The 27,315-nt window shown below is 39.5% G+C and overlaps 1 protein-coding gene and 1 pseudogene across 2 annotated transcripts; one reads left to right on the forward strand and one right to left on the reverse strand.

Moving 5' to 3' along the window:
• The first annotated feature begins 1,997 nt into the window (after nucleotides 1–1,997).
• LOC137298978 (endoplasmic reticulum membrane sensor NFE2L1-like) lies at nucleotides 1,998–14,045 on the forward strand. Of its 2 annotated transcripts, none has more exons than XM_067831409.1 (9): nucleotides 1,998–2,345; nucleotides 6,268–6,399; nucleotides 6,548–6,647; nucleotides 6,921–7,012; nucleotides 7,354–7,545; nucleotides 8,337–8,757; nucleotides 9,102–9,299; nucleotides 10,372–10,448; nucleotides 10,858–14,045. In XM_067831409.1, exons 1-9 carry the CDS (start codon nucleotides 2,292–2,294, stop codon nucleotides 11,674–11,676), a joined length of 2,085 nt encoding a protein of 694 aa, XP_067687510.1. In that variant the 5' UTR covers nucleotides 1,998–2,291; the 3' UTR covers nucleotides 11,677–14,045. The 2 variants fall into 2 exon arrangements, with proteins under 2 accessions (XP_067687510.1, XP_067687509.1); XM_067831408.1 differs by lacking the exon at nucleotides 1,998–2,345 and adding an exon at nucleotides 2,694–3,659.
• Nucleotides 14,046–18,171: 4,126 nt separating this feature from the next.
• LOC137298763 (uncharacterized) lies at nucleotides 18,172–21,094 on the reverse strand (annotated as a pseudogene).
• Nucleotides 21,095–27,315: the final 6,221 nt, after the last annotated feature.

The raw sequence follows: 27,315 nt of genomic DNA on the forward strand, positions 1-27,315 counted from the left end.
TACTCCACGTCTATACAGAAAGGCGGTTTTCATGTCGCAGTGCGACTCTTTCATTATTACTGCAGCAATCTTGATACAGGTGATTTGACAGACTATAAATACTTGTAACATGATGAGTTGCTTTATGTTTACGACGTCCCAGCCACACATTATATTAACATACCGTCCTAAAACTTTCGAAATATTCGACATAAACAAACAGGCAAAAAAAAGACAGATATAACACCGGATTCGACCAAAACCTTACAAACGTTATCAATACGTTACTGATGTGAAAGTACTTACCGAAAAATTGCAAAACACATGCAGAATAATACCTGTCGTGAATGCATCCTATCACCTACAGTTGTGTTTCATGAGAGACATAATTAAATATGATGCATATTTCCCTTCGCCTGCAGGGCCTACATTTTAGAAGCTGTCTTAGCGTTAAGTAAGAAAATGTTAATGTACGTCACTATCTTAACGCTAAGAAATCTCCTAGACCCTGATTATATTTTATAGTGAGCGCATGTGCCTTTATTTACACTGCGCCACTTGCTGTGCAGCTTTCACAACAAAGAGAGAATTAAGATACTCAATTTTATATACCACCTATTATACAAAAGATTTGGAAATATCCATGTTCATTGAACACAGACTCGTTTAACTTCGACAGATACCAACATGTAAAAAGATGCCCGTATATATTCCTTGTGAAACGTCCTTTCTTTGACATCTTTTGGCGGACGCGAATGTGTGCGTGTGTGTCTTGCATGTATATTTGGGTGATATCCAGTCTAGCATTTACTGGTAGTCTACTGCACAGCGGTACTGTATGTGACCGGGTTTGTGTGCGCTCGCGTGTGTGCGTGTGTGTCTTGCATGTATATTTGGGTGATATCCAATCTAGCATTTACTGATTGTCTAGCTTACTGCACAGGGGTACTGAATGTGGCCGGGTTTGTGTGCTCATGCGTGTGTGCGTGTGTGTCTTGCATGTATATTTGGGTGATATCCAATCTAGCATATACTGATTGTCTACTGCACAGCGGTACTGTATGTGACCGGGTTTGTGTGCGCTCGCGTGTGTGCGTGTGTGTCTTGCATGTATATTTGGGTGATATCCAATCTAGCATTTACTGATTGTCTAGCTTACTGCACAGGGGTACTGAGTGTGGCCGGGTTTGTGTGCTCATGCGTGTGTGCGTGTGTGTCTTGCATGTATATTTGGGTGATATCCAATCTAGCATATACTGATTGTCTACTGCACAGCGGTACTGTATGTGACCGGGTTTGTGTGCGCTCGCGTGTGTGCGTGTGTGTCTTGCATGTATATTTGGGTGATATCCAATCTAGCATATACTGATTGCCTAGCTTACTGCATAGGGGTACTGAATGTGGCCGAGTTTGTGTGCTCGCGTGTGTGTACGTGTTTGTGTCTTGCGTGTGTTTGTATGACACCTAATCTGATAGCTCTTAGTGCACAGACATCTTAAAATAAGAGACCTGGATAAAATCTTTAGTGATAGATAGGTTTTCAAGTCAACCAAGGCGTGTATTTTATCTTTTTGAAACCTGAAAGAATTCACTGCTGAATAGTAATCTACAGTGAAAACTGGGGTGTGGAACTCATCTAATCATTTCAAATGAACTAGTATTCCAAGAAATAGAAAAGCATTCAAGTGGTGATTGTTCATTTCCTGATATAACACGGATATAACTAACATATATATATATTATATATATTATATACGGATATCAAACATATGGTAAAATACGTTTCTCTCGCTATTTATTTCACTTTTCAACTTAGTAACAGCAACGTTGTCCTCCTAGCAATCATTTCCCACGTCTCGCGGGGATACATCAACTGACATTAATAACAAGAGTTCATTGATGCAAACACTATCTCCGAACATACATCTATATATCTGTTCATAGCCTAACAGGGAGACATCACACGTGACTGCCTGCTTGCCCAATAGCGATTTAGTGACCTAGTTTCTCCAGGAATAGACTCAATAACTGGAACAACCCGTTGTGGGAGGATATATTATGTTTTTGTGCTTGCTTGAGTATGTGAGACCTGTGCTTCAAATATGCTTACTTAAACTAATCCGTGACAGGTCTAGATTGAAACTATATCAAATATAACAAGCAAGATAAATCAACACATACTTTTACAGAACGTAAACATTTCAACCAATCGGAGATTCGTATACTTTGTGTCAGAGGTCGTATATTCATACCAGGACAGAACCCAGTCGAGGTTGTCAATATACAGGATTGTGGTACTGAAAACCTCCAAAATGATGAAACTGCAGTCCGTGATGCCACACACGGGTGGCACGGAACGTTCACAGGTAATGTGATGTATACTATCATGGCTGATTCGTTGTTTATTTGTGATTGTAAATGAAACAAATACCCCTGAACGTTGATAGCTGCCTAGGGCACGATCGAGAAAGCTTCGCCATGGTTTGTGATCAGCTGGGTTAGGCAGGATGTGGATCGATATTTTGCGATTAGACAGTAATAAATGTGCTTGTTTGTGTTGGTATAGTTTTTTTGTGACTATGTGAATGTGGGCCATTTTCTATTATTATTTTTTATATCGTGTATGTGTCGATTTTTAGGGTCAAAGTGTACTCAATGATCTTGTGACAGGCCCGGAAGTAGGTCAAATGAAATGTGTACATGTGTTGTACGTCACTTCCCGCACATGCGCAGTGACCGTGTGATGTCATAATAAACGTGCTGATTCATTTGTTGGGAGCTGTGAAATAGAATTTTCGAGAACAGGAGTTTTACACGGTAAATTGCTGCCAAAAGATTCCCAGGAGTGAAGATGGTAACCCCAAGTCGACAATGAGATGATGGAAGTGTCATTTGTTCAATCTGGATAGCATTTACAATGAATTTGTAACACGGTGCCTCGCCACAATGGCAGGATATGCTTGTGACTATTTTTAGCACTGGTTGAAAGAAGCAACAGATAAAGAAAAAAAAACAAAGACAAAACTCAAACAATTTCAAAGAACATTTGACATCATTTCCATATACTTCTGGATACAGTCAAACAACAGTGACAGGACACAGCCATTATGATCAAGCAGTACTTCACGGATGGACTGATCCAAATAGCGATAATACTCAGTCTTCTGAGAACAGATCTCAATAACTGGCACCTCCATAACAACTACATAAACTATCCAGAAGTGCAAGACATTATTCTTGGACAATCATTTGCCTACACAACAACAAACTTTCATAACCAGTACAACAATCAGAACAGTCCAGGTGGAAGTGTGCACCCCAAAAATGTAGACAATGACTTTTTCTCTTCAATTTTTAGAGATTTAAGAAGTTTATCACGATTTCGACGATTTGATGGAATTGCTACTGAAGTTAATGCATTTCTAGTTAGTGAAACCACATTTGGACTTCCTGCCACTGCAGCCAGTGGTCCGCAGACACATTCCAGTGAAGATTCCAATAACAATAACCATGCTCATCCTGCCATACCAAATGCAGAGACGTCTGCATCATTGGTGCAAGAAAATGTTGACAATCAAGCCTCTACATCAGAAGGTGTATGTTCTGTGAATGATGATGATAGTGCAGGTGCAGTTGGGGTTCAGCCGCCATCTGAACCAGGAAGTGAACCTACAGATGAGGTACAAATGTCTGTATGAATGGGATTAATTCTACTGTGAATTCTTAAAATATATGAACAACAGTCAAAGTGATTTTGTTTCCTTTCAAACAGTTAGCTTGTACGTTATCTACCCTGACAAGGCTCACTGGTTGTGATGTAAAACAACTTTACTTTGCCAGTAGGCAATCCAGATCCTGTATCTAGTGAGATTTCCTTTGCTTTAGTAACCTGAGTAAGTTTGGTAATGTTGGTCTGTTCACTCTTATGAATACCCGGTACCTTTTATAAATGATGTCAGAAGACAACTCTTGGATATGTACTTCCCTAGATTTTTCACCTGGCTTGAGGATGTGAAAGAAAGTATCAACCCAGTGCAGTGATTGGAATAAATTAATGGGTAAAATGCCAGTTTCATCAAGCTATAATGATCACCAATACCCCTTTGCAGTGGACATGTACTTGTGACTTGTTCTGCTTTTGGTTATTTCCATTAGAAGGGAGAGAGAAACATGTTATAATATTACAAACTACAAAGTGATAAGCCAGAATGCCTCTGACTTGGAAGTATTACAAGTACTTAAGGTAAACTTGTTGGTAGAAATATACCTTTAGAAATTGCATTGGAGAATCAGTTGACCAGTTTATGTTAACAAGATTCCAACAAGATCATACACTTTTAGTTCAGTCAGTGTCATTTGTTCCTGACAATACAATTTTCAAACGTTCTTCAAACAAGGACGATTAGCATATTTTGAGATACTAGTAACTACATGAAAAAGTGTCATTTTACAAGCATGCATTATATCAAATTTGGAGAATATTGATTTTGAGCCAGTTGTACAACATGTAGGTTACCCATTATAATAAAAATATCTTATTCACTAAATGTTCGTTGATCGTAATTACTAAAACATATGAAAGTAATAGACCTATATGCTTAACCAGAATAGCCATAATCAAATTGCAACAGACTGCATATAGAATTCAGCCCCAGAAACTTTGTCTCATGAAAATACCCAGTTATCATGATGTACATTTGGCATGTTTAACATACAATGATACATTAAGGAAATGTTTTACATCAACAATAAGATACCATGTTGTTGGACCAAGTATGAGACTTCATGTTTCTTCCACTCACTGAAAGTCGGTGCTTGTTTGCTATTTGAATGACAGCTGAGGCTGTGATGGGGGTAAATCATGATATCTTGGGCACCTGGGTCACGTATATGCTGCCAACTCTTTGAGACCCACAGCAGGTACCAAGTTAAAATAAAGCAATAAGCACTCCTTGCTGCTGAAATGAATTTATGGCATAATCATTAAGACATGGACAGAATATTAAATTGCTATGACTGAAGTAATTTTATAATAACTCACATAAATCTGCCCGTAACTTCCTAATTTAAAACACTGCACATTTAGTGATGTCATTGATGTAGTAAGGATGAGTCCTCATTGTTCAAAGCATATTAAGATGCATCATACAATATGTGTGTGTGTGAGGCGAACTACTCTAATAACATATTCATCATGATAAATTTTACATCATTGCATAGTAATTTGGGGCTCTTAAACCAGCTGCATATGGCATTAGAGTACAGTCATACTAATTTGCCATGATGTGCATTTGAAATTGAATTAGATGATGCAACTAAACTTTAAGTTAGGACAAACAAGTCTGGAATAAATAGCTGGAGAATGTCTACCCCAGTCATTTTTGATCAATCATTTAACAACACACTCTACATATACAGACACATGTAGTATTGACCTTATTTATTTGCATATTCCTAAAAGCAAAGTGATCAGTGTATGGCTTTCAGTCACAATTGTAATAAATAGATAATGGTCATTAATTGGGAGTTCATTGAATATTTACAGATTTATAAGCATGTTAAAAGTTGCAAAAGTGCATGCAGTGGGGATGTTTTTGTTCATAACTGAACATTCTGGTAATGTTTCTTGTTTTTTGAAAGCAGTTGTTGCATGCAATTGAAATGACAGTAAAATCACAGCTGGGCACCAAAATTCCACACATGTGACAATCATGAGTCTGGTATTGTGAAGCACTTGACCTGGGCAGAGTGGTAGGCGGAGCTACTCGCTTCAATATTGCGGCTATGACTTGTCTGCTAATAATATAGAAGGAGAAGGTGTGAGAAGGATGTATTCTGCCTCGGCTCTTCGCAGTTTTCAAAATTACAGTGGGTGTGGGATGCCATTGGCAAGTTATTAGTTATTTTTAATGATTGTGAGACATTTGGTTTTTGGTGTGGCTATGTATCTTGTCACAAGAATCTATGATGTGTCTTTATAAAACCTGTAATTTACATAGCTAATGTATTTTTCTTCCTGTTTCTGTATTTGGCCTCATTTGAAGATCATGTCAGCTCACATCTTTCAATTGGTCTTTTTACTCTGCAGATTCAATGTTTCAATGCAGCAGGCCTTAATCTGTTGTTGATCTGCAGCAGTACAGAGAGCAAATGCTGTTTAGAATGATTTGTCATCTGCTGTCTTTTGTGTTAAAGGGCTCTCTTTGTTCTCGAGAGTACTGCAGTAATTTGGTAGACTGTTCCTTCAGTATGAGGTCAGATGTATCATCCATCTTTGTTGTGTTGCAGGACTTGGATCTAATAGAGGTATTATGGCGACAAGACATAGATCTGGGTGTTGGCAAGGAGGTTTTTGACATCAATCTCCGACGAGAGCTTGAGCGGGATAGAGAGCTAGAATTGCAGAAAAAGAGAGAAAAGGTTTGTTAATTTACATATTTTGACATTAAAATTATTTCACATTGTAAGCATCAGACCATGTGGATTAACTAAGGCCTTATTTGTTTATTACAATGGTCTTAATGTTTTTGAACTTTTTTGTTAGTGAATAATGCTTGTGTGTTTATAGCAAAAGGAGCTTGAGCTAATCAGACTGAAGGCAGAGGAGGAGAAGCGACAACAGCAGCAACAATGGCTCAGCCAGAATTTCATGCAGGATGGAGAAACTGGTAAGTAAACATCTGAGAACATTCTGATGCAAGAACTTAAGCCAGTGTCTGAGATTCAAGGATTTAACATAGCACTAACAGTTGTGTCTTATGTTTAAAACTTGGATACATGGCATAATTTGTTTGTTTTTTTATCCTCACAAGCACTGGTTCGCGTCTGAATTTTCCATGTCTGTAACAGTCCATGGAGATATCAGTGTATTTTTCTTGACATGAGGCTGATCAGTGGGATGTTTATTATGCTTTGTTGAAACAAAATGACTTCTCTTCTAGGCGAATGGGTTCCTCTGAATGGCTCGGTGTCTCTTCAGTCCTCACCTGTGCAGATGCCTCCGGATGTTCTCACCAACTCCGAGCTGCTAAACGTAAGTTGTTTGTAACTTTGATAGTTACTCCAAGTGTGACTGATTTGCAGACATGTCTGTAGACAACATGATGCTGAAATTATTGCCCTTGAAGTTGCAGGTGACATTGTTAAAATTTAGTCATAAGGCAGGAGGTCTGCTTCACATATATATATTGAAGATGATGATACAATATGTTAAACCTATTCATTGTATGTTTAATATAGCTGCTATTGAAGGAGTGAAAATCCCAATAGCACTTCATCGATCTGAGCATGATTAGGAATAATCATAAATATCTTAGTAGTTTTACATTCTTTTGGTTTGCTTGTACAGTATTTTTGTATGTTTTTCTCCCTCAGAGTGCCTTATCCTTGGAAGAGGCGCTGGACATCTTGCATGCTGAGACTGGCACTTTTGTTGATCCAAGCTACACTGTACCTGACAACAATACACAGCTCCCCATGCCACCACAGTCCCATATCAGCCCCACGGGGCCATCTGTGGAGACCTTCCTGCTGGAGACAGACAACTATACCACCCAAACTGTGCAGGTATTGCCATCTCACTCTCACTAACAAACAACATGTCTTGGTTCATTGGCAAGCTTTGCTCCATTATCAAAGTAGTACAGGTAGAGCTTCACAGATATGTTTGTATAATGAGGTGCTGTCTGCAACAGCAGTTTCATGAACCTCTTTCATTCAGATTGCCCTCTTTCTCACTTCAAAATATAAATATTGGGCACTGTTTTGTATGTTTCACTTGTGATATGAGGAGCATTCAGAAAATCTCCACAGAGGCTGTCATTGTCAGTATTATGTGACAAAAGTTCATGCATTCAATATCAGAATCACAATGGTTGGATTTCATTTATGGTTGATGTCAGTCATTGCTCTAAATAAAAGGGACCTGTGAAGATCCTTGGCAAAAATAGGCCTTCAGCAAACAATGCTTGCCAAAAAAGGCGACTATGCTTATCGTAAGAGGCAGCTAACAGGATCAGGTGGTCAGGCTCGCTGACTTGGTTGACATATGTCATCAGATCAGTGCTCATGCTATTGATCACTGGATTGTCTGGTCCAGACTCGATTATTTACAGACTGCTGCCATATAGCTGGAATATTGCTGAAAGCAGCGTAAAACTAAACTCTCTCACTCAATCTAAATAGATTTTAATCATCCTGTCTGTACTTTCAAACACGTTTTCATGGACTTCATAGAGCTAATGTGCAATGTCTTAGTGACTTATTTGATAACCACTACATATTTGCTGGCTCATTTTTGTGAGTTTAGCTGTAAATTTTCAGGAAGTACAACTAATGTTAACTTTTCTGTTTCTCAGCAGCCTCCACAACACCTGTCACCAAATCTTAACCGACAGGAGAGTCTGGACCAGCACTGGGATGACCTTGTTAGCCTACTGGATCTGGCTGGAGTGAACAGTTCCCAGCTGAATATCACCAACGTGAACCCCACACAGCTGAATATGAGCCATTTGAATACTACCAGTACTGGGCCACAGATGAATGTCACAAATATCAACACTCCATCAGTGAATATCACTACACTGAACAGCATGGCGATGAACCTGAACAATGAGGTGAACACAACAAGTGATATGTCTTCTCCGTCGGTTCAGAGCCCCTGCATCAACAACAATGTCCTGCTGCAGAATGCCACTATGCCAGCTCCAGTAGCCAATGTCACAGTGCCTGTACCAGTTACCAACACAACACAAAGCATGTCACCCATCAACAACACAGGTATGAGATAGGGAAAAACACCGGACATTTTATTTTGCGGTTTGATCTTAGTGATGATTCATAGACAGTTTTACAGTTTCCAAATTGTATGCTTTTATCGCTCTAACTTAACATTTTCCTTAATGACAGAAGACTAAAACATTTCTAAAACCCATGCCCTGTAAATGATATGTGAGACCAATAATCTACTTAGCATAAGTCGGATTGCTTTGTTTAGTTGACAAGTTCGAAATAATCAGACATCTACTGTCTTTATTGGTTCACTGTCATTTTGTTAAGGCAGTCCTCAACTTCTTTACATTTCCAAAAGAAACATGCTAATGATGACTGGTGTTTGCCTGCAGGATTCCTGCCACCGAGCCAGGAGTTCAACTCCTCTGTGCCCAATACAGACACAATTGGGGGCCTGGACTGGGAAGCCAGTGAAATGCTGTTTTCTAACGTCACTGGAACAGTCAATCAGACTGAGGGTCTTGAAGACATTGATGGCATCCTGCCCGACTTTCTACCAGAAGATGAGCTTGATCTGGCCATCAATGAAGGTAAACAAACCACTGACTTCCTGCAGTAAGAGATACACTAGCAGTAGGTACCTGGGAAAGCAATACTCTGCTCATTCTTTATGATTATGCTTGCACAAACTCATAGATAAAGTGTTTTTCCTGCTTTCATGAAGAATGCATGTGAAGATCAAATATTCTCCCCCCATATACCCGCTGAACCAGTAATCGCTGCATTTACTGAAAGCGGTAGATATGTAGAAAGATGAAAAAAAATTATCAGTGTTCTTCATGGTTGTGTAAATTATGTCATGGCACATACTGTAGCTACAGTCAACAGAGGTAAATCATCCTGAAACATGAAACCATGTCAATGAAGGAAGCAGAATTGTTATGGCTGAGCTATTATTTCTTGGCATGCCTGCCTGTACCATTACCCAGTGGCTAGAAATGTCAGTATTACTTTTAGTTGTAATAAATAGTGATATGGGTGGAATGCCAATTCCTGTTGTGCAGTCAGTTTTTGTGAAATATTTTTGAAGATGTTTGACTTAAGAGAGGTATTATTCTGATTAGTGTATCCACAACTATAGGAGCTTATTTAAGTGGATATTGTGATCTCATATGTGAACATACCAGACACTAGATGGTTTAATTAATACAATGCCAAATGCTTAGAAACATGATTGTTCTTATGAGTAATCTGATGCAACTAGTAGACTTTTAAAATAACTCTACATTTGTATTAAGGACCTGCAGTGTCTTATTTCTGTTTTGCACTGAAAGTAGTGTATTGCAAGATATTTACACTTCTTTAATGAGAAGGCGCTCTACGAAATATTCCATGACTGCTGAATATTGGGAATAGTGCAGGGAAATGTGGATGAACAAGTTGCGTGTTTGTTGATATGGTTTGTGTTATTGATGGTAAGTAAATGATGAAATCTGCAAGTAGTCAGGCTCACTTCCCCAAGTTAAGTCTTGTAACATGACTCAGCAGGTACTTTCATCTTCACATGTGATGTAGATCATGTGTCATCATGGCTGTTGAAGGGGGACATGACAGGAAATGACTTGAGCAAATTGTCACTATTTTGTAATGTTATGTTGTCAGGTCTACAGACCATGCAGATGTTGGATGAAGCTAGTAGTGATTCTGCTGTGTCTATGGGCAGTGCTTCTCCAATGCAGGTAAGGACACCCAGACCATTTCCGAAAGTGGCAGGTAAAATCAGCCTGTAGATGAGTCAAAGCAGGTTTTGCAGGTCACTCTGACATGACACAGTACAGTCAGATCTGATCTTAACCCTTGTTTTTCTGCTGTTTGCATGTCATGTTTTCTTGGATTTTATTAACATGTGAATGAAAAAATCAGGGATGATGAATGATTTGAGGGATATTTTTAGCAAGGGCAGAGCAGTTTCATGATGTTAATCTCCAAAATATTCTTGATCCCCTATCTGCTTTCTTTTTCTTTTTTTTGGTTAGTATATGTGCATGCTACTTTAACATTTTCATCTGTTTGTGAAAACGTCATGGGAGTAATCGATTTCTAGGTATCGTAAGCTTATTTACACAAGTTTATGTTCAATGTTTGCAGGATTTGAGTGAGTCGAACGCCATGTCTCCATTTGATGGTCTTGAGGGCGCAACTGGTGGAAGTGACTACGGCAGCCCCACCTACTCCAAGACTTCCAAGTATGACCCTGAGGAATACCGCTACAGCTACTCCTGCAGCTTCAGTCACAGCGACTCCTCGCAGACAAACTATTCCACATCTTCCAACGACACAGACGTCAACAAGCCTCTTGGGGGCAACAACCACATTAATCACAATCATACATATCCTCTCAAGCCCGGTGCATCTCCCAAGGAAATAAAAACAAGCACAAAGACAGACAAGCCAAAGACAAAGGGTCCTCATGCTCGAGATCAAAAGCGTGCCCTTGAGCTGAATGTCCCCTTCTCGGTTGAGCAAATTATTGAGTCTCCAGTGGAGGAATTTAACGAGATGATCACAAAGTACAAACTCACTGAGCCACAAATACAACTCATTCGAGATATCAGGAGAAGAGGGAAAAATAAAGTTGCTGCTCAGAATTGCCGGAAAAGAAAATTAGATGTTGTGATAACCCTGGAGGATGAGATGGACACCCTGAAGGAGATGAAGGAGAAACTGATGAGGGAACGGCAACAGATTGACAAGCAGACCCGTGAGATGAAGGAGAAGTTCAGCCACATGTACCAAGAGATCTTTCATTCACTGCGAGATGAGCATGGCCGCCCATATGATCCCAACGAGTACTCTCTCCAGCAGTCCAGTGATGGCAATGTCTTTCTTGTCCCCAGGAACTACAGCACCGAAGACCAACTTGCCAATGGGAACAAGAAAAGGAAAAATATCAAGAAGGAGGATTGAAGAAACTGAATTATGGCATCATTGATAATATTAAGTGGACAGTGCTATTATGAAATGTAACCCCTTGAGGTCTACAGTTGAGTTGAATTTTGGATTCCCATTTGTTCTTGGGTTTTTTAGAATTCAGGGATGGACTTGAAGGAACATGGAAATGCTGAACTTTAGGACTTGGTCTTTATTAAGCCAGTGTTTACTTGTTACAAATTCCCTGTTATGACAAAAGCCAGTCGTGGTAGGTGTGTTACGTAAATCTTTTTATGGTAACTGTGGTTGTGACAGCTATAATTAAGGTTCCTTCCTGTTACTGTTCATTTTTGGATAGTAGTGAGACTCAAGGGGTTTGCTGATGTAAGCGTTAATACCACAACTCACAGTGACCATCTGGCACGGGATTCCTTGTATATCTGACAACTCTTGGAAGGAAGTTGTGTAGCCGCACACAAAAACAATCATGCAAAACAAACAGAACTTTCATGTTATTTCTAATGAAATAGTCATGATTTTCGAAATCCGTTTCTGATATTACTAACAGCTGAATAGAATGAAATTTGTTGGTACTCAGCTCATCATATATTTTTGGAACAGTTCTGAAACTGAGTAGCATTGACTTTTGTGTATTGACTTGCATATATTGTATGGGCTTGGAGTTCTGGTGAAGGGTAATTCACATCAATCACACTCGTATCATAGCATCACAGCATGACCACCATAGGTTACCATTACTAGCAGCTTATGTAGGAGCACATGTGACAAATGCTTGCCTTGGAATTACCCCAAACCATTTGCAGTAAATTCATTACATGTGGTCTGTACTTGCCCTAGTTCCTTGTATCTGGCTGTACTGTTAGTGACAACAGAAACACAAGATGGTGGTCCAGTCAGGAGCTGTGCGAGGATGGACTCCCCGTTCCTGTCTCGCTAACTGCTTCTAAGATTTGAGCAAGAAAAGTACTTGAAAATGATAGTAGTAGGGTAGTAGGATTTAGGCCCTGTTATTAGTTACCAGTGTGATATTAAGCAGTTGTGTCTTTGGTGTATAACAAAATTTTAGCTGGACCACACCCAAAACTTAGATTGTTTGGTTACAAATGACTGGAACAGTTGGTGCATCTGTGACTGTCTGGTTCCTCCTTGAAAAGTGCTGCTCTGCTTGTAGGTGACATTTCTAGAAGTTAAGCTTTCGTAGAGATTTCGCATGGCTTCAGGTGGTCTAGATTTGCTTCCTGGTGGGAGAGTTTGCCTGGTTCCAGTTTCATTCTTCACAACACAATGTAAGAGACCTATGATGCAGATACTAGAATATAACAGGACTGTTTTCATCATTGGTTGATGCATATGTGTGTAGACAAATTTGGATATCAGAGTACACATTGTAATGTACACTGATACATGTGATGTTCATTTCTCCTTCCAAAACTGTTAAAATCAAAACCCACCTGTTTTGTAGAATACCATTTAATCTGAGACTGTATAAATACATGTGTGATATTTTCTTTGTAAAGGCTCCAACACTGTTTGTGTTACAATCATTAGTAAACAAATAATCTAAAGGAAATGCATTCGTTATGCACATTTGATAAGTTGTTGCAACATGTTACTAATATTTTGGATCAAATATTGAACTCCATTATCTGATTATTTTTTGTAATATATTCAACATATTTGTTATCCTGAGTGAAAGAAGCATTCATGCTGTTGTTGATTGTACATATTCACATGTCATCTGTATATAACTTGATTAACATGTTATCGTTGTGAAAGGAGTTACACCGGTTCACATTGTCCTCATTGACCTTGTTGCTTCTGGAACATATGGAAGGCCAGCCAGTTGATTTGCTTGAGGCCTCAACAGAACGAGGTGACGGAAAACAGAATTATTTTTAGTTAAGTCACTAAAGTATGTCTTCAGTTCAACATTCGAAAATGGTGTGATTTTGATCTCCATCTTTCCCAGTCACTTATAGTGCTTGTGTATTGTATTGTGCTATTTCATCTTGAATGTCAAATAGCGGTTTTGCTGATGTTTATCTTGTGTTCAACATTATTTGTTATATGGTGCATGGAAAGGTTTGCCCGGAATGAAGAGACTCAATGAATTTGGTTGCTAAAAATTGTTCAACATGTTAAACACAAGATTTATGACATCTTTGGTCGTTAGCATAAATCAAGATATAATTTTCCTTGTAATTATCATTACTCCTATGTTATGGTGTGTTGAGGCAATGTTTTGGAGGAGAGGCTGGTGTTTTGTTATTATGGTTACCATGCAGAGTTGGTTCTCAACATGATGATTGAGAGAATGTCAGACTGAGCTTGAATGTAGTATTTTACCTTCTTCAAAAGAAATAAAGGTGAAGATTTTTTATATACACACGTCTTTTGTTTTTAGTCATATATGTACATTTGTCTTTTGTTCCTAGGCCACAGAAATGCAGAAGTTTTTGGGAGCATTCGTAGATATCAGTCCTGGATTACTACGCTTTTCTTTTCAACTGTGCAGAATTGCATTTGGTTGTAACAGGTTTTTGTAAGCTCTTTAATACGACTCCAGGATATGCCCAGGTGATAATTGGTCTTTGACAATGGTTTCAGGGCCATGCGATTTACTTTTTACCTGGCGTTTGTTGCTATATAGTAACATGCGCTCTAGCAGACATTCAGGAGTGGTGGGGTAGACTAACAGTTGATTCCAAACATGGGTACCATGCGAGCACCCGTTTCTGGTGTCGTCTATTGTTATATTTCTGCAACATTGCTTAAACCTGTGTAAAACCATACTCACTCTCATCTGTCCTGTGACCCGGGTCCCGGGTTGAATAGGTATTCAACAACCCATGCTTTCCCCGAAACACGACTATCCTTGTCGTAAGAGGCGACTAACGGGATCGGGTGGTCAGGCTTGCTGACTTAGTTGACACATACCAACGGTTCCCAATTGCGCAGATCGATGTTCACGCTGTTGATCACTGAATTGTCTGGTAGATTATTTACAGACCGCCGCCATACAGCTGGAATATTGCTGAGTGCACTGTAAGAATAAACTCACCCAGTCACTCACCTGTACTGATGGGTTACACCTGTGTGGTAAATCTGCTAAGACCTGTGCGGTAGTGTTCAAAGCTTACACGCTGTTCACAAGTAAAGTTTGATATCTCTCTACATCTGTGATAATGCTTAGATACTCACATTTTCCGTAGCACGGTACCTATATGGTTTGTGATTGATAGGTTACCAAGGAATGCAATACATTGGATTAAACTGACCTCATTCCCTGTGTCACTGACAATGCCTTAACTCCAACACTTCAAGGATTCGCAGGAACAACTGTCACCATGTGGAATGAACTGAAGTTCTTATTTTCACTCCGGACGTGGTCTGCGGCATAAGAGATTGCATCACAATACATAACTTAAATACAGGTGTGAAACATAAAATGGTCATATATGCGTATCGCTTGATTGCAGGCATGAGCCATATGAACATACATTTAACCAGTTAATAAACAATTTTACAGTGTGTGTTATCGGTTACCTTTTGTGGTGGCTTAGCTTATAATGAGACGTTATTATTTTGCAGAATATTGCTAATTTCCTGATTGTTGCCAGTTTGTTTGAACGAAAAAGCTGGTTCATTTTGTACATATTTGGGTTTCTTCAGAAATAGCTGTTACTTTATTTTTTCTTTCCTTGGTCAAAGTAGAGCAGATAAACAAAAAGTGAAATTCATCTCTAATATCGTTGGTATTATACAGAGAGTACACAATCTTTCATTCCTGGGGGTTCTAATCCATCGTCCGGTTTCAATTGGACGATAATGGTTTGAAGTTCTGAAATAAAGTAACGCCCTCCGATTATTATGATGTAATAAATTTAGATAGGCTTCATATTTGAATTCAGAATTTTTAGGGACATTATACATAGCGCCTAATGAAGATTTTCCTGTGTTTGAAATCCAGGTCTGTATATTGATGTCTTTCAGTCTGTTTAACTCCAAGTGCTTTAAGATGATTGTTATTTGGACATGCCTGTGTAGCCCAAATATAGCTCATTCCAATTTAGTCAAGTCTCCTTAATACAGGAAATCCATTAATGCTAGATGTATTACGGCTTGTATCATTATATAGTAATTTATAGACGAGGAGAGAAAATTTAGAGGCCTTTCCTGAAACGAGTGTTCCCAAAAGAGAAGCAGTCGTGATTTAATTTTGATTTCCATCGATATCTCCCCAGTTCTCCATGAACCATGAATGAGGCCGAGCTTTTCTTGAATGAGAGACGTTCCTTTAGAAATTTTAAATGAAAATTTTCTACCCACGAATTATTACCAAAGCGCCACAATTCACACCCATAAAGGAGAACAGGGACGACTAAACAATAGAATAATTGTAACTGACAATCACAAGACAACTTAAGTAATCTGCCTTTGCTTAAAACAAAATACATAGCTTTGGTGGCCTTCTCAGCTAGATTCTTTTTAATTAAGGTGAACGTATTATTTTTTGGCATTGTGATTCCTAGGTATTTATAAGACGACACGTTCTCTATTATGTGATTTCCAATTTTGAAACAGGATATATAATCTTTTTTGGATCCACCAAATATAAGCATATTTGTTTTGGATATGTTTATATGAAGTCTTCATGTTTTACAGTATTTGTCAAAGCAATCTAGCATATGCTGACGCTAGTAGAACGATGTTGTCGGCATACAACAGAACAAATAGATTTATCATAGTTTCTAGTCGGTTGCTGAAATCCTCGGGATGTAACTCGACTCCTTTACAGTTATCAGTTTTCAGATTATATTCGAGATCATTCAGGAATCTTGTAAATTTTCACCTTGACGGACGCCAGACCTACATGGAAAGAAACTGGTCTTCATTCCATCACATGATACATAAGATTTGATATTTTGGTACGTGTTATGAATAACTTTGAAGCATTTTCCGATTATGTTGTTTGATATAAATTTTTGCCATAGAGCTACCCGCCGAACAGTGCCAAAGGCTTTACTGAAATCTATGAAAGCACAATATAATTTCGTTTTTTTTCTTTTTAGCAGTTCCGAAAAGTGGTAAATTGTAAAAATATTACCCTTTTCTAAATCCAGGTTGTGCTTCAGATCATATTGTATTAGAGTTTAGGAATTTTGTAAGGCGATTATTTAAAATAGATGTAAATAATTTACCAAGACAGCTCAAAAGTGTAATAGGCTATAATTTTCCGGTTTGGTTGGGTCACCTTTTTGTTCATAGATAGGCGTCATTCCTCCATTTAACCAGCTTTCTGAAAAGCTCCCTGTATCTAAAACCATGTTAAACAATTTTTCATAAATGTAAAAAAATAGATCAATGGTGGAGGAAATACATTCGTTTATGACATCATCAAGACCGGCAGCTTTATTATTTTTCAGTTTTGTAACTGAGGCAATGATTTCTTCCCTAGTTATGGCGTCATTTAACAGTGCAATGTCATGAATAGAGAAATCGTTCATAGAAAAATGGCTGGTATTTTTTTCTTTGTTTTTGGGGGGAACGTTTTCAAATTTTCTCATTTTAACAAACCCAGATACTTTACCGGCTGTGGTGACAAGTACACTGGTTATTTTATCGTTTATTGCGAAGATAACACCAAATGGATTACTTGGGGAATTTAAGTCATTAACAATTGAGTCGACAATGTCTCTGTGAATGGCATCTACGTAATCATGAACAAGTGTTTTGTTCCATTTACGAATGTGGCTTACATGGTCGAGAGTGCGTGCTTGCCTTCGCGGTGTCGACTCACGAAGTCGACCTTTGGATTTTTTATTAGACGTCGACCTGCGGTTCGTTTTGAAGTCTGGGTGTTATTTTAGCTCATAACTAATTTCGTGTGACGTGTTATTACAAGGCTGATGATTTAATCTCGTAAAGTACCTGTTCGCGAGTTCATATCACCAATAATTAGTGTATTTTCAGATTTAGTTGATATTTCAGAATTTATCTGGGAGAAAGTTTCGTCTGTGTAATATCGTGACCTCTCAGGGGATATATATGTTATACCGATATACACTGCCATTTTGTTCATAATCTGTCACTTGTAGGAACTCACATGATGTTTCAAACCAGAGAATATACTCCCACTCACGGTCCAACCTTTTGAAGTGACTTGTGTTATCAGATCTGATCGCAACTAATATTCCTCCTGAATTTTCTGTTATTGTCCGTTGTTCTGTTGTGGTAGAATGTTGTAAATCCTGGCATATAAATAAGCTCACACCTGTCCAATTTTGTTTCCACGAAACATACCATATTATAGTTCTTCGGCATGTTTTTGAATTCCGGAATTAATTAACTGGTTTTTAGTTCACATACGTTAATATAGAGTATTTTGAGCGAGTCACTAGGTCTGACAGTATGGTCCACAGACATGGTTCTGTTATGTCGCGTTGCACTTGTTGCAGACGCATTATCGGTGTCCTGCAGATCACAGAATTGGTGACTGTCATCGTCAGATCATTTCTGATCTTGAGTCTGGTCGATTCTCGGTACATCGTTTTGTGGAATATCGTTTTGTCTTGCAGCATGAGCAAAAGACACTCTGTTAGGTGCACCGCCGATATCCGACCAGCTTTCAAAGGGGTTGTCACAAGGGTATGATACCGTCGTCCTTCGATGTACAGTCTGTCCAAGGTCAGGTTGGCTCGCGTACCTCGCATCTTGGCTTCTTTGAACATTGGCATTAGTTATTTGCGTCTCTGAACAATTTCAGGGGGAAACTGTTCACTTATTCCTTAACTGGTATTTTTAGTGCCTTGCTGCTGGTTAAGACCTCCAAGCGCTCACCAGGATTGGCAAATTTTGCAACTATCGTGACGTACGTGGCCCACTCCTGTGAACCCTTAACAGATTGATTTCGGTACTACATTTGAGATCATTTTTAATAAATGTTTTCACAGTCACCTTTTGGTCCTCTCCTGGCATTTCTGGAATTCCATGAAATAGTAGATTGTCTCTAATAGATCTGGTATTGAGATCATTTACTGCTTCCTTCATGTCTCTCTGATCTTGATATATTGTATCAATATCATAGCAAACATCATCAAAATCTTTCAGAGTAAAAGCTTTCTAGTTCCCTCATTTTGTGATTCAGTTTCCGAGTTTCAGATTTATCATTTTCACACTTTGAAACTGCGGTTTTCACACACGTTTCAAGTTTGTCAAAACGTGATATGGTCTCCATGATCGAGTGATCAAGCCATGTAAGTTTCTTGTCAATGTGAGTAACTTTACAGCCGAAAGAGATAAGATGAGCAGCAGTTTCAAAAATACTCCCACACTGACACCCTACTGCTCTTTCACAATAGAGTTCATACACAACATCCTGTGGATATATACGCACGGAAAAGGGGATCGCAAGATATCAGTATGTTACTTTGCACTGAAGATAAAAAAGATATAAATGAAGATATCCAAACTTCAGTTTAACGTACTGCGTTGATGAACAGAGCCTCGAGGAATAATTAAATGTGTAATCAAACAAAAGAACGAAAAACAGTAGTTGACACGTTTTGTAATAACTCTCACAATAATCGTGTACCCTTAACACGTGCGGTGATTTTCATGATTCTTGCATACAATTCTGAGGAAATCTCATAACCGTCAATACCGAGCACTATGTCAGTATCTGGAGTAGCGTCCACCAACTACGAAAACATCACATACCCTCATTCAGCAAGCGTTAAATTTGACGTTGAGATTTTGCGTTCTATTCTTGATATAAGGCTTGTTCCAAAACAACAAGATGTCTTACTGTATGATCTCTGTGGCGTGTTCTACGACACATAATATACCAAAGAGGCTTTATGGGAGTGTGGCCACGACTGCTAGCGGCAAACGCTGAGCTGTTCCTGCTGTACCATCAATGAAGCGGTACTTAATCCAAGAGGTTCTGTCCCTCTGATACAGTGTCTTCGCGGGGTCAAACACGAGCTTGTCCAAAACTTTTCATAAGCTATACAAAGAAAGACAGTTTGAACAATTGATGTATAATGTAGAATCCTTAAATGAACTATTGGAACGCGAGACTGCTGGCAAACTCACGTCACTGATGTAACAACCATTTCTTGTAACATTTTCGTGCAAACACAACTGAATAAAAACAGAAAAGATGGATTATGAAAACATATCAATTCCAGTGAAACATATTATGTGTTTTCATGAAACTCTGACAAAACATGATGATGATGATGATGATGATGAATCAATAATAGTCCATTTGAAGATAGTCCATTTGCAAAAACTATACTTACAGGAGCAAATCAAAGTGTCATTTACAAGACCAATCTGCTCCGAGAGTAAAATGTGTTTTAAATGCTTTCCCTCTGGGACAGAAGTAAACATACTCCAGCAGTATGAAAACTTACGTGGACAAATTGGTTTTGTGACGTTTACATGGGCAATTTAGTCACCATACGTAGATTTACTGTTACTGATGTATATAATATGTCTTTACAGAGAAACCAGGAGTAGATAATATATATAGCATGACACGGCCAATCCGTCACCCTCCCACAAGTATTGTTGACTGAGAGACTTTAGGAAAACAGGTTATAAGAAAAAAGTTATGGAAATTTTGGGTACTAAATTGAGGCATACCCAAAAACGTCACGAATTAAAAGTCAGTATTAATAATGTATTTTTTCAAAGTCATATTATCATCAGTGGCTCTACACACGTGTAAGTATCTCTGAACCACATTTGGACCGAACTTACATAACTGATGTATTTAGTCTTTCATAATACACGACATGATACAATGAACAGATTACAACACTTTTTCATCTGCCGTGGCTCTACATACATTGTCTGGGCATGTTTTTGATGAACCAATATGTTCCATTCAATAAATCAGTCTGTAGGCCAGTCACTCTGTGAAACCATTGAGGATCTATTGTCACCTAGAATCTCCCATTAGATTCACTAGATCCTGATATACACATATGAGAATCTTGTGAAATTACCCAGTGCACGTGTACCGACATGCACGTATATTCCGGACACGACAATCGTTTCTTCTCTAACTCCTGATGTCGGAAGTGTGTGGGGTAATCTGACTCTTACTGTCAACGTACGCCCTACTCCCCCGCATCCCCACATCCGGTTTGAATGTGGCGCCACAAAGTTACGCAACTGCACGGAAACACTTGTTACCGTACGACAGTAATATCGTCCACCCGTTCCTCGATTCAGTCAGGGTATAATAGCTTGGCGTGTTGCAAAATAAAAGTTTCGTGTATAGTCTGGTAGAAAATGTTTCAGGACGGTGATCACTCGATAATAAGAAAGTTGTCTATAAGAGCTGTCATTATTTCAAGTCACAACAACACCTCACATGTCAAGGGTGTTGAGCTACTTACCGGAGCAGCGACCCGGTCATGCAAATAGGCAGGTCACATGTCAAATCCTTACATTATGCGCGGCAGATCATGTCACGTGACTTCAAGCACTTCATCACTTTCTTATTATCGAGTGATAAATTATGACAATTAAAATCCTCAATGGTAGAAGAATTATAAAGCCTCATACCAAATTGGAAACTGATAGCATTTATAGTTTTAAAGTAAAGTTACCAAACACCGTCCTGAAACATTTTCTGCCAGACTGTAAGCTCGATATTGTGTGGTCTTGTCATGTGTGCCAGTTGTCGTCCTTGGTCAACCAGCTCAGCGCCTGTAATCAACATAATAAGTCTGTGGATATCGTGACACTAATTAATCTGGTAATTAGTGAATGGAATAAGATGTCGTGCCACGATGCTCTGTCTTGTTCCATCTTACAACATACAAATTGAACGAAGCCGTTACTGACGTGACACACACCAGATATGAAGAAATATGAAGACGTTTAATTGAGGTTTAAACAATATCAACACTACTTTCAGTCTAGTATTATCACTGAAATGTACACCAACACAGTCACGCGTTTCGTTTTAAATGATAAATTTTACCCAGACCGTGCACATGATGAAAAACGCTCGCTCGAAATTGGTGTTTGCAAGAAATTTACAAAACGTCAGTAATTTTCTTCATACATATACTTGGTTGCCAAAGAAAACCACATGAAAGTCGAATAAACACTACATAGGTTTTGAATGGTATATATCCATGATCCAGATCTGCATCTCACCGTTTACGTTTACATGCTTGAAACAATGAACCTGCTAGTGGATCATACTGCATCCCGTCCCGTCTAATCTGTACATCCTGAAGTGACCAGTTGTTATCTTCATTGCGAGAAACAGTTTGAGGGGACAGAACGAGAAACAGTTTTGGGGACAGACCAAGAACAGTTTGGGAGACAGAATGAGAAAGGGTTTGGGGAACAGAACATGAAACAGTTTGGGGGACTGAACGAGAAACAGTTTTGGGGACAGAATGAGAAACAGTTTTGGGGACAGACCAAGAAACAGTTTGGGGACAGACCAAGAAACAGTTTTGGGGACAGAACGAAAAACAGTTTGGGGGACAGAACGAGAAACAGTTCGGGGAACAGAACATGAAACAGTTTTGGAGACAGAATGAGAAACACTTTGGGGGACAGAATGAGAAACAGTTTTAGGAACAGAATGATAAACAGTTTTGAGGACAGACCAAGAAACAGTTTGGGGACAGACCAAGAAACAGTTTTGGGGACAGAACGAAAAACAGTTTTGAGGACAGAATGAGAAACAGTCTGGGGGACAGAATGAGAAACAGTTTTAGGAACAGAATGATAAACAGTTTTGAGGACAGACCAAGAAACAGTTTGGGGACAGACCAAGAAACAGTTTTGGGGACAGAACGAAAAACAGTTTTGAGGACAGAATGAGAAACAGTCTGGGGGACAGACCAAGAAACAGTTTTGGGGACAGAACGAGAAACAGTTTGATTTCAGCCTGCTCAAAATCCTTCCTAAACCCAATTACAAGTGTCGGGAAAATACGATCGAGGTATTTCAGTGATTACTTGTGGTGCAGTCAGTTAATTGGAAATATTTCGAAATGCAGGATGCATGACTGTTTTCATCAGCGACATCTTCTATTCTGGAGTTTGTTGGCTTTTTTTGTGATGCCTCACCAAACAATATTCCAGCTCTATGGCGAACCTATAAAGAACCGATTCTGAACCAGAGATCTAGTGATCAACACTGTGAGCACCGCCTGAGCCTTAATCCAATGATATGGCATCAACTAGGTCACCTTACTTTACAATCCACTAACTACAAAACGATATTGGGGTAGAGGCGTAACGTGCCTTAACATAGACATACAACAGACGTTTTGTTTGATTGTTGTGCACTCCGCCACCATTGTCTTGGATTCCACCTGCACACCGACTCTTCAACAAAAGAAAAGGGGTGTGCTAACGCATCTGTCGTCATGTCTTTAATGTTGCCGCAAAGGAGGGACGCCCAGACTGCACATGGTGCTTTAGTTCCGTTTGTTTGTCAATTAACGCCGCAGTCATCAATATTCCAGTTATAAAGTGTCGGCCTGTAAGTAATCGGGTCTGGGCCAGACAATCCACTGATCAACAGCATGAGCATCGTACGACGCAACTGAGAACCGCACATGGCGACGCTGACCGTCCTTCGTCACAGGCCGCTAGCTAGTATAGTCAGTTATAGTATACAGCCAGATATGAGTTTGAAGGTCCCATTCACGCCATGGTATTTCTAACAAAATCGTTACTTTTAACCACTCATCAATCAGCATAATGCATCCTATACCTTACCACACTCGAAATTAGAAAGTCTCTCAGATAAATTAGAAGGTCAGGCATTCCCTCGGAATACTAACAACGATATCCTTCCACGTTTATGAAGCACCCTGAGAACTACAAGATAACGCCATTACTGAGTAGCAAAAGTTCATGTATACATTATGTTAGACTCAGATCAAAAGTAAAGGAGGCAGATCTGCTGAAACAACGAATCCAGTCTGCGGGACGCGATAACACACAGTCTACCTCATCAAGTGACCACTCGATGCCTGCTGCAGTCGGCTCTTGCGTACAACCACACGGAAAAATAGAGGCAGGCCAAGGCCGAGTTAAAAGGCAGTGGGCCGCAATCCTGGAGGAAGTGACAATGCTGTGACTGATAGATATACTATGATACACTTCTGATATACCTCTTCAAACAGGAAATTCCTCTATGATTTAATTGTGACTTTCGTTTCGGACAAGAACTCAGTTATAATGCTTTCCTACAAACTGTTTGACAGAATGACTTGAAAAGTTCATGTATACATACACATAAGCCATTTTTAAAAGAATTTATTGCGTTAGGTTCAGAGGAATGGGATAAAGATGAAAATTCACACGCCTATATAGATAAAGAGTTCGCCAACACAACAGCCTTTATTGTTGTGTTTCCGTTTACACGATGATGTCAAAATCAGTACTTTGTATGCCCAACATAGGCAGCACAGACTGGATATGTCGACGAATTCGTGCAATGCGATGGCCAGTTGTGTCTGATTTTGGGGGTACGGTAGTGACGTCGATGCGTACACCAAATGGAGTTCATGGCAACATGGGAAGGCCATGGCAACACACTGACGGGAAGACCATGGCAACACACTGACGGGAAGGCCATGGCAAGACACTGACGGGAAGACCGTGGCAACACACTGACGGGAAGACCATGGCAACACACTGACGGGAAGGCCATGGCAACACACTGACGGGAAGACCATGGCAACACACTGACGTCACAGTTGGCAAGGTAGCGGACCGTGACGCGAGCTGTATGTGCAACTAGCCTTGTCATTCTGGAACACCTCCCTCAGTCGGTCCAATTTGCTGTCAAATTCCCCTGATCCGCCACTAAATATTGGTCTGCTGGATATATCACCCTACACCATGACATTGTCGTCGCCCAATCTGTCGTTTCTACGACGGCACACACGCTGTCTTCCATCTCACCGGTGAAGTAGATTCTTCACTAACTTGGTTTCTAAGGTTCTAGTTCCAGACTGCGGATTGTGCCAAGGGAAGTCTCAAACCACAGGCGACTTCACGCAGTAGATTCCTAGTTTGGTCGGAAATTGTGTGTTCTGCAGTCTCCTCGGTTGTAGCAAGACGGTGATCCAAGTGAGCAAACAGGATGTAGGGGTCCTGGGCTTGGAAGGTGACTCTTGGACGGCCAACAAGTCTGGGGCGATCTTGGTTAGCAGAAGACTATCACACAGACAAGATATGGTGCTCTGATGAACGTTGAAATGTTGGACAACTGCAGACTGCGACTCCTGGGCTTCAAGGCGGGCTATGGCGATGCTTCAGTTGACGGCACTCAGTCGTGACATGATGATGTCCCCTTTTGCAGGCCAAGACAAATGACAAACTTAAACACAATGTTTGCCTTTTTATACTGATCGATAACGCATGATTATCCTCTTCCGTGCATTTGTATTTTGTTTTCCATTTTTTCTTGGTGACATTTTGCCGAATAAAAGGCCTCTAAAAACATGGAAAAGTTAAAATTTGCCACGGTTTAGCAGTTAACAATCAGACAATAATGCCGCTTTGGAAAGAACAATATAGTATTTGTATCATCAAATTCACCTGTGCGCTTCGTCTTTTTTTTAATTTGGGAGCAATGTGTGTCCCATTAAACTGAGGTGAGAACTGATAGGTGTTTCTGTGGCAATGTTAACCAGGAAATATCATTAAGACGAAACAGTGCTCATTTCCCTTGAATTGTGGGAGGTAATTACTCGAAATTTGCTTCACATTCAACAGAAGGGTGGTATCTACAAACTGGGATTTCTCGTGGAATGGCATCGATTATGTAAGATACAATACTTATATATGTGCATTTTGAATATCGTACCAGCTTCTAATAATGCCAATCAAACAAATCAGAACGAGTAAAGGGCCATGTTAGTGTGTGACCAGGTGAACGAACGGGTGAAGGGCCTTGTTAGTGTGTGACCAGGAGAATGAACGAGTAAAGGGCCTTGTGTGTGACCAGGAGAACGAACGAGCAAAGGGCCATGTTTGTGAGTGAACGGGTGATAAGTGAATGCCTGCCTATGTCCGAGCGAATGGCATAGTATATTGCTCTCACGTTCATACAGTCTCACACTCCTTAGAGCTATTAACTTTAACAAGTTTGCGTGCAGTGCGTTTGAGTGTGAAGCTTGATTGATGTAAGTTAGCTGGAGTTTGTTTCTTGTAAGAGGGGCGGGATGTTCTCCTTTTATGTTGCCGGACACAACGACTGACGTACATGACAAAAACATCCGGCGAGTCACCCCGGAGGAAACCCGGAGACCGACATTCATGCTGGTGTGATGGTACGAATACTGGTCATCACGTCTTCACCCATTTCTGTCATATCCGATTTCTCGAGCAGACAATGTAGTTTGGTGAATCAATTCACAAGCTTTATCTCTCATGTTTTCCAACGAATTCACATTTTACGGCGTATAGATTATGCCCACGATAATGGAGGGGCAATACAGAATACAGAACGGCTTTACAAATCTGCCATTGACGTGAATCTCCGGTTTGGGTCCAAACTAAATACCTCACACAATATATACTGGACAAAAATAACTAGGGATGTATGTAAATTTTGAAATAATGAATTATGATCTATAATTTATTCATTGACAGTCTGATGAAATGTCAACCATAATCATACCAATATCCCTAAATTATTCTGTCCAGTATACATGGTCAAGCTTGATGGATGAACAACCTTATTCAGATGATGCGACGTTTCGATACAGATTCTTGTATTGTTGCCAAGCAATTATAAACAATACAAGAATCTGTCAAAACGCATGATCTAAACTAAGCAGTTGTTCATCCATAAAGCTTGTCCAACTCTCCAACTTCTAAATAACGCCACTAAAAGGAACTCACACAATCCTAAACATTCTTGAGAAACTATTAACAACACAAAATGCGAATCCGACAAAACTCGTTCTGCAGAAAACGTGAAAACTTAGTTGAGTGTTGCTGCATGTGCAAGCATACTAGGTTATCTGTGAGCGCGCGTGGATTTATGTTGTGTGTACAGTCAAATGACACTGTAGTATTCCACTAGGTAAATATATGGCGGGTAATAAAATAAATCCCCCCCCCCCCCCTCCCCCTCCCAAAAAAAAAAAAAAAAAAAAAAGTAACCAGAGTATACAAATCGTTTACAACAAACGTTGGTTCAACTACAGTAATCCCCCTACACTGCTGAACCCCTGCACAATCCCGATTACGTCATAGTGCAGCTCCATCTGCACATACAGGTGTACATAACCTCAATGCAACAATGGCCTTCTGTAAACGTGTGAGACTCTCCAACTCTCTCAAGCGTACAATTCATACAACTGAATTATTTACATAAATAATAATTGTAAATCAAAAAAGAAAACGAGCGTATAACCTCATTTGGTGATGTTCTAAAGACCAAAAACACCAGTCGCAAATAGATCTGCTGGTTATCTTGAATCTTATCGAACTGATATTTTTTACATGATTCAGGAGGGTCAAAAGCTTTTACTACCTTACGAAATACACAGCAAAATTATGAACGTCTTAACCAATTTCCAAAAGTCTTGCCACCTTTTGTTTATACAAATACATACATGTATAACTATGTACAAATGCAACA

The sequence above is a fragment of the Haliotis asinina genome, chromosome 10 (assembly GCF_037392515.1).
Source record: "Haliotis asinina isolate JCU_RB_2024 chromosome 10, JCU_Hal_asi_v2, whole genome shotgun sequence".
Classification (NCBI taxonomy): Eukaryota; Metazoa; Mollusca; class Gastropoda; order Lepetellida; family Haliotidae; genus Haliotis; species Haliotis asinina.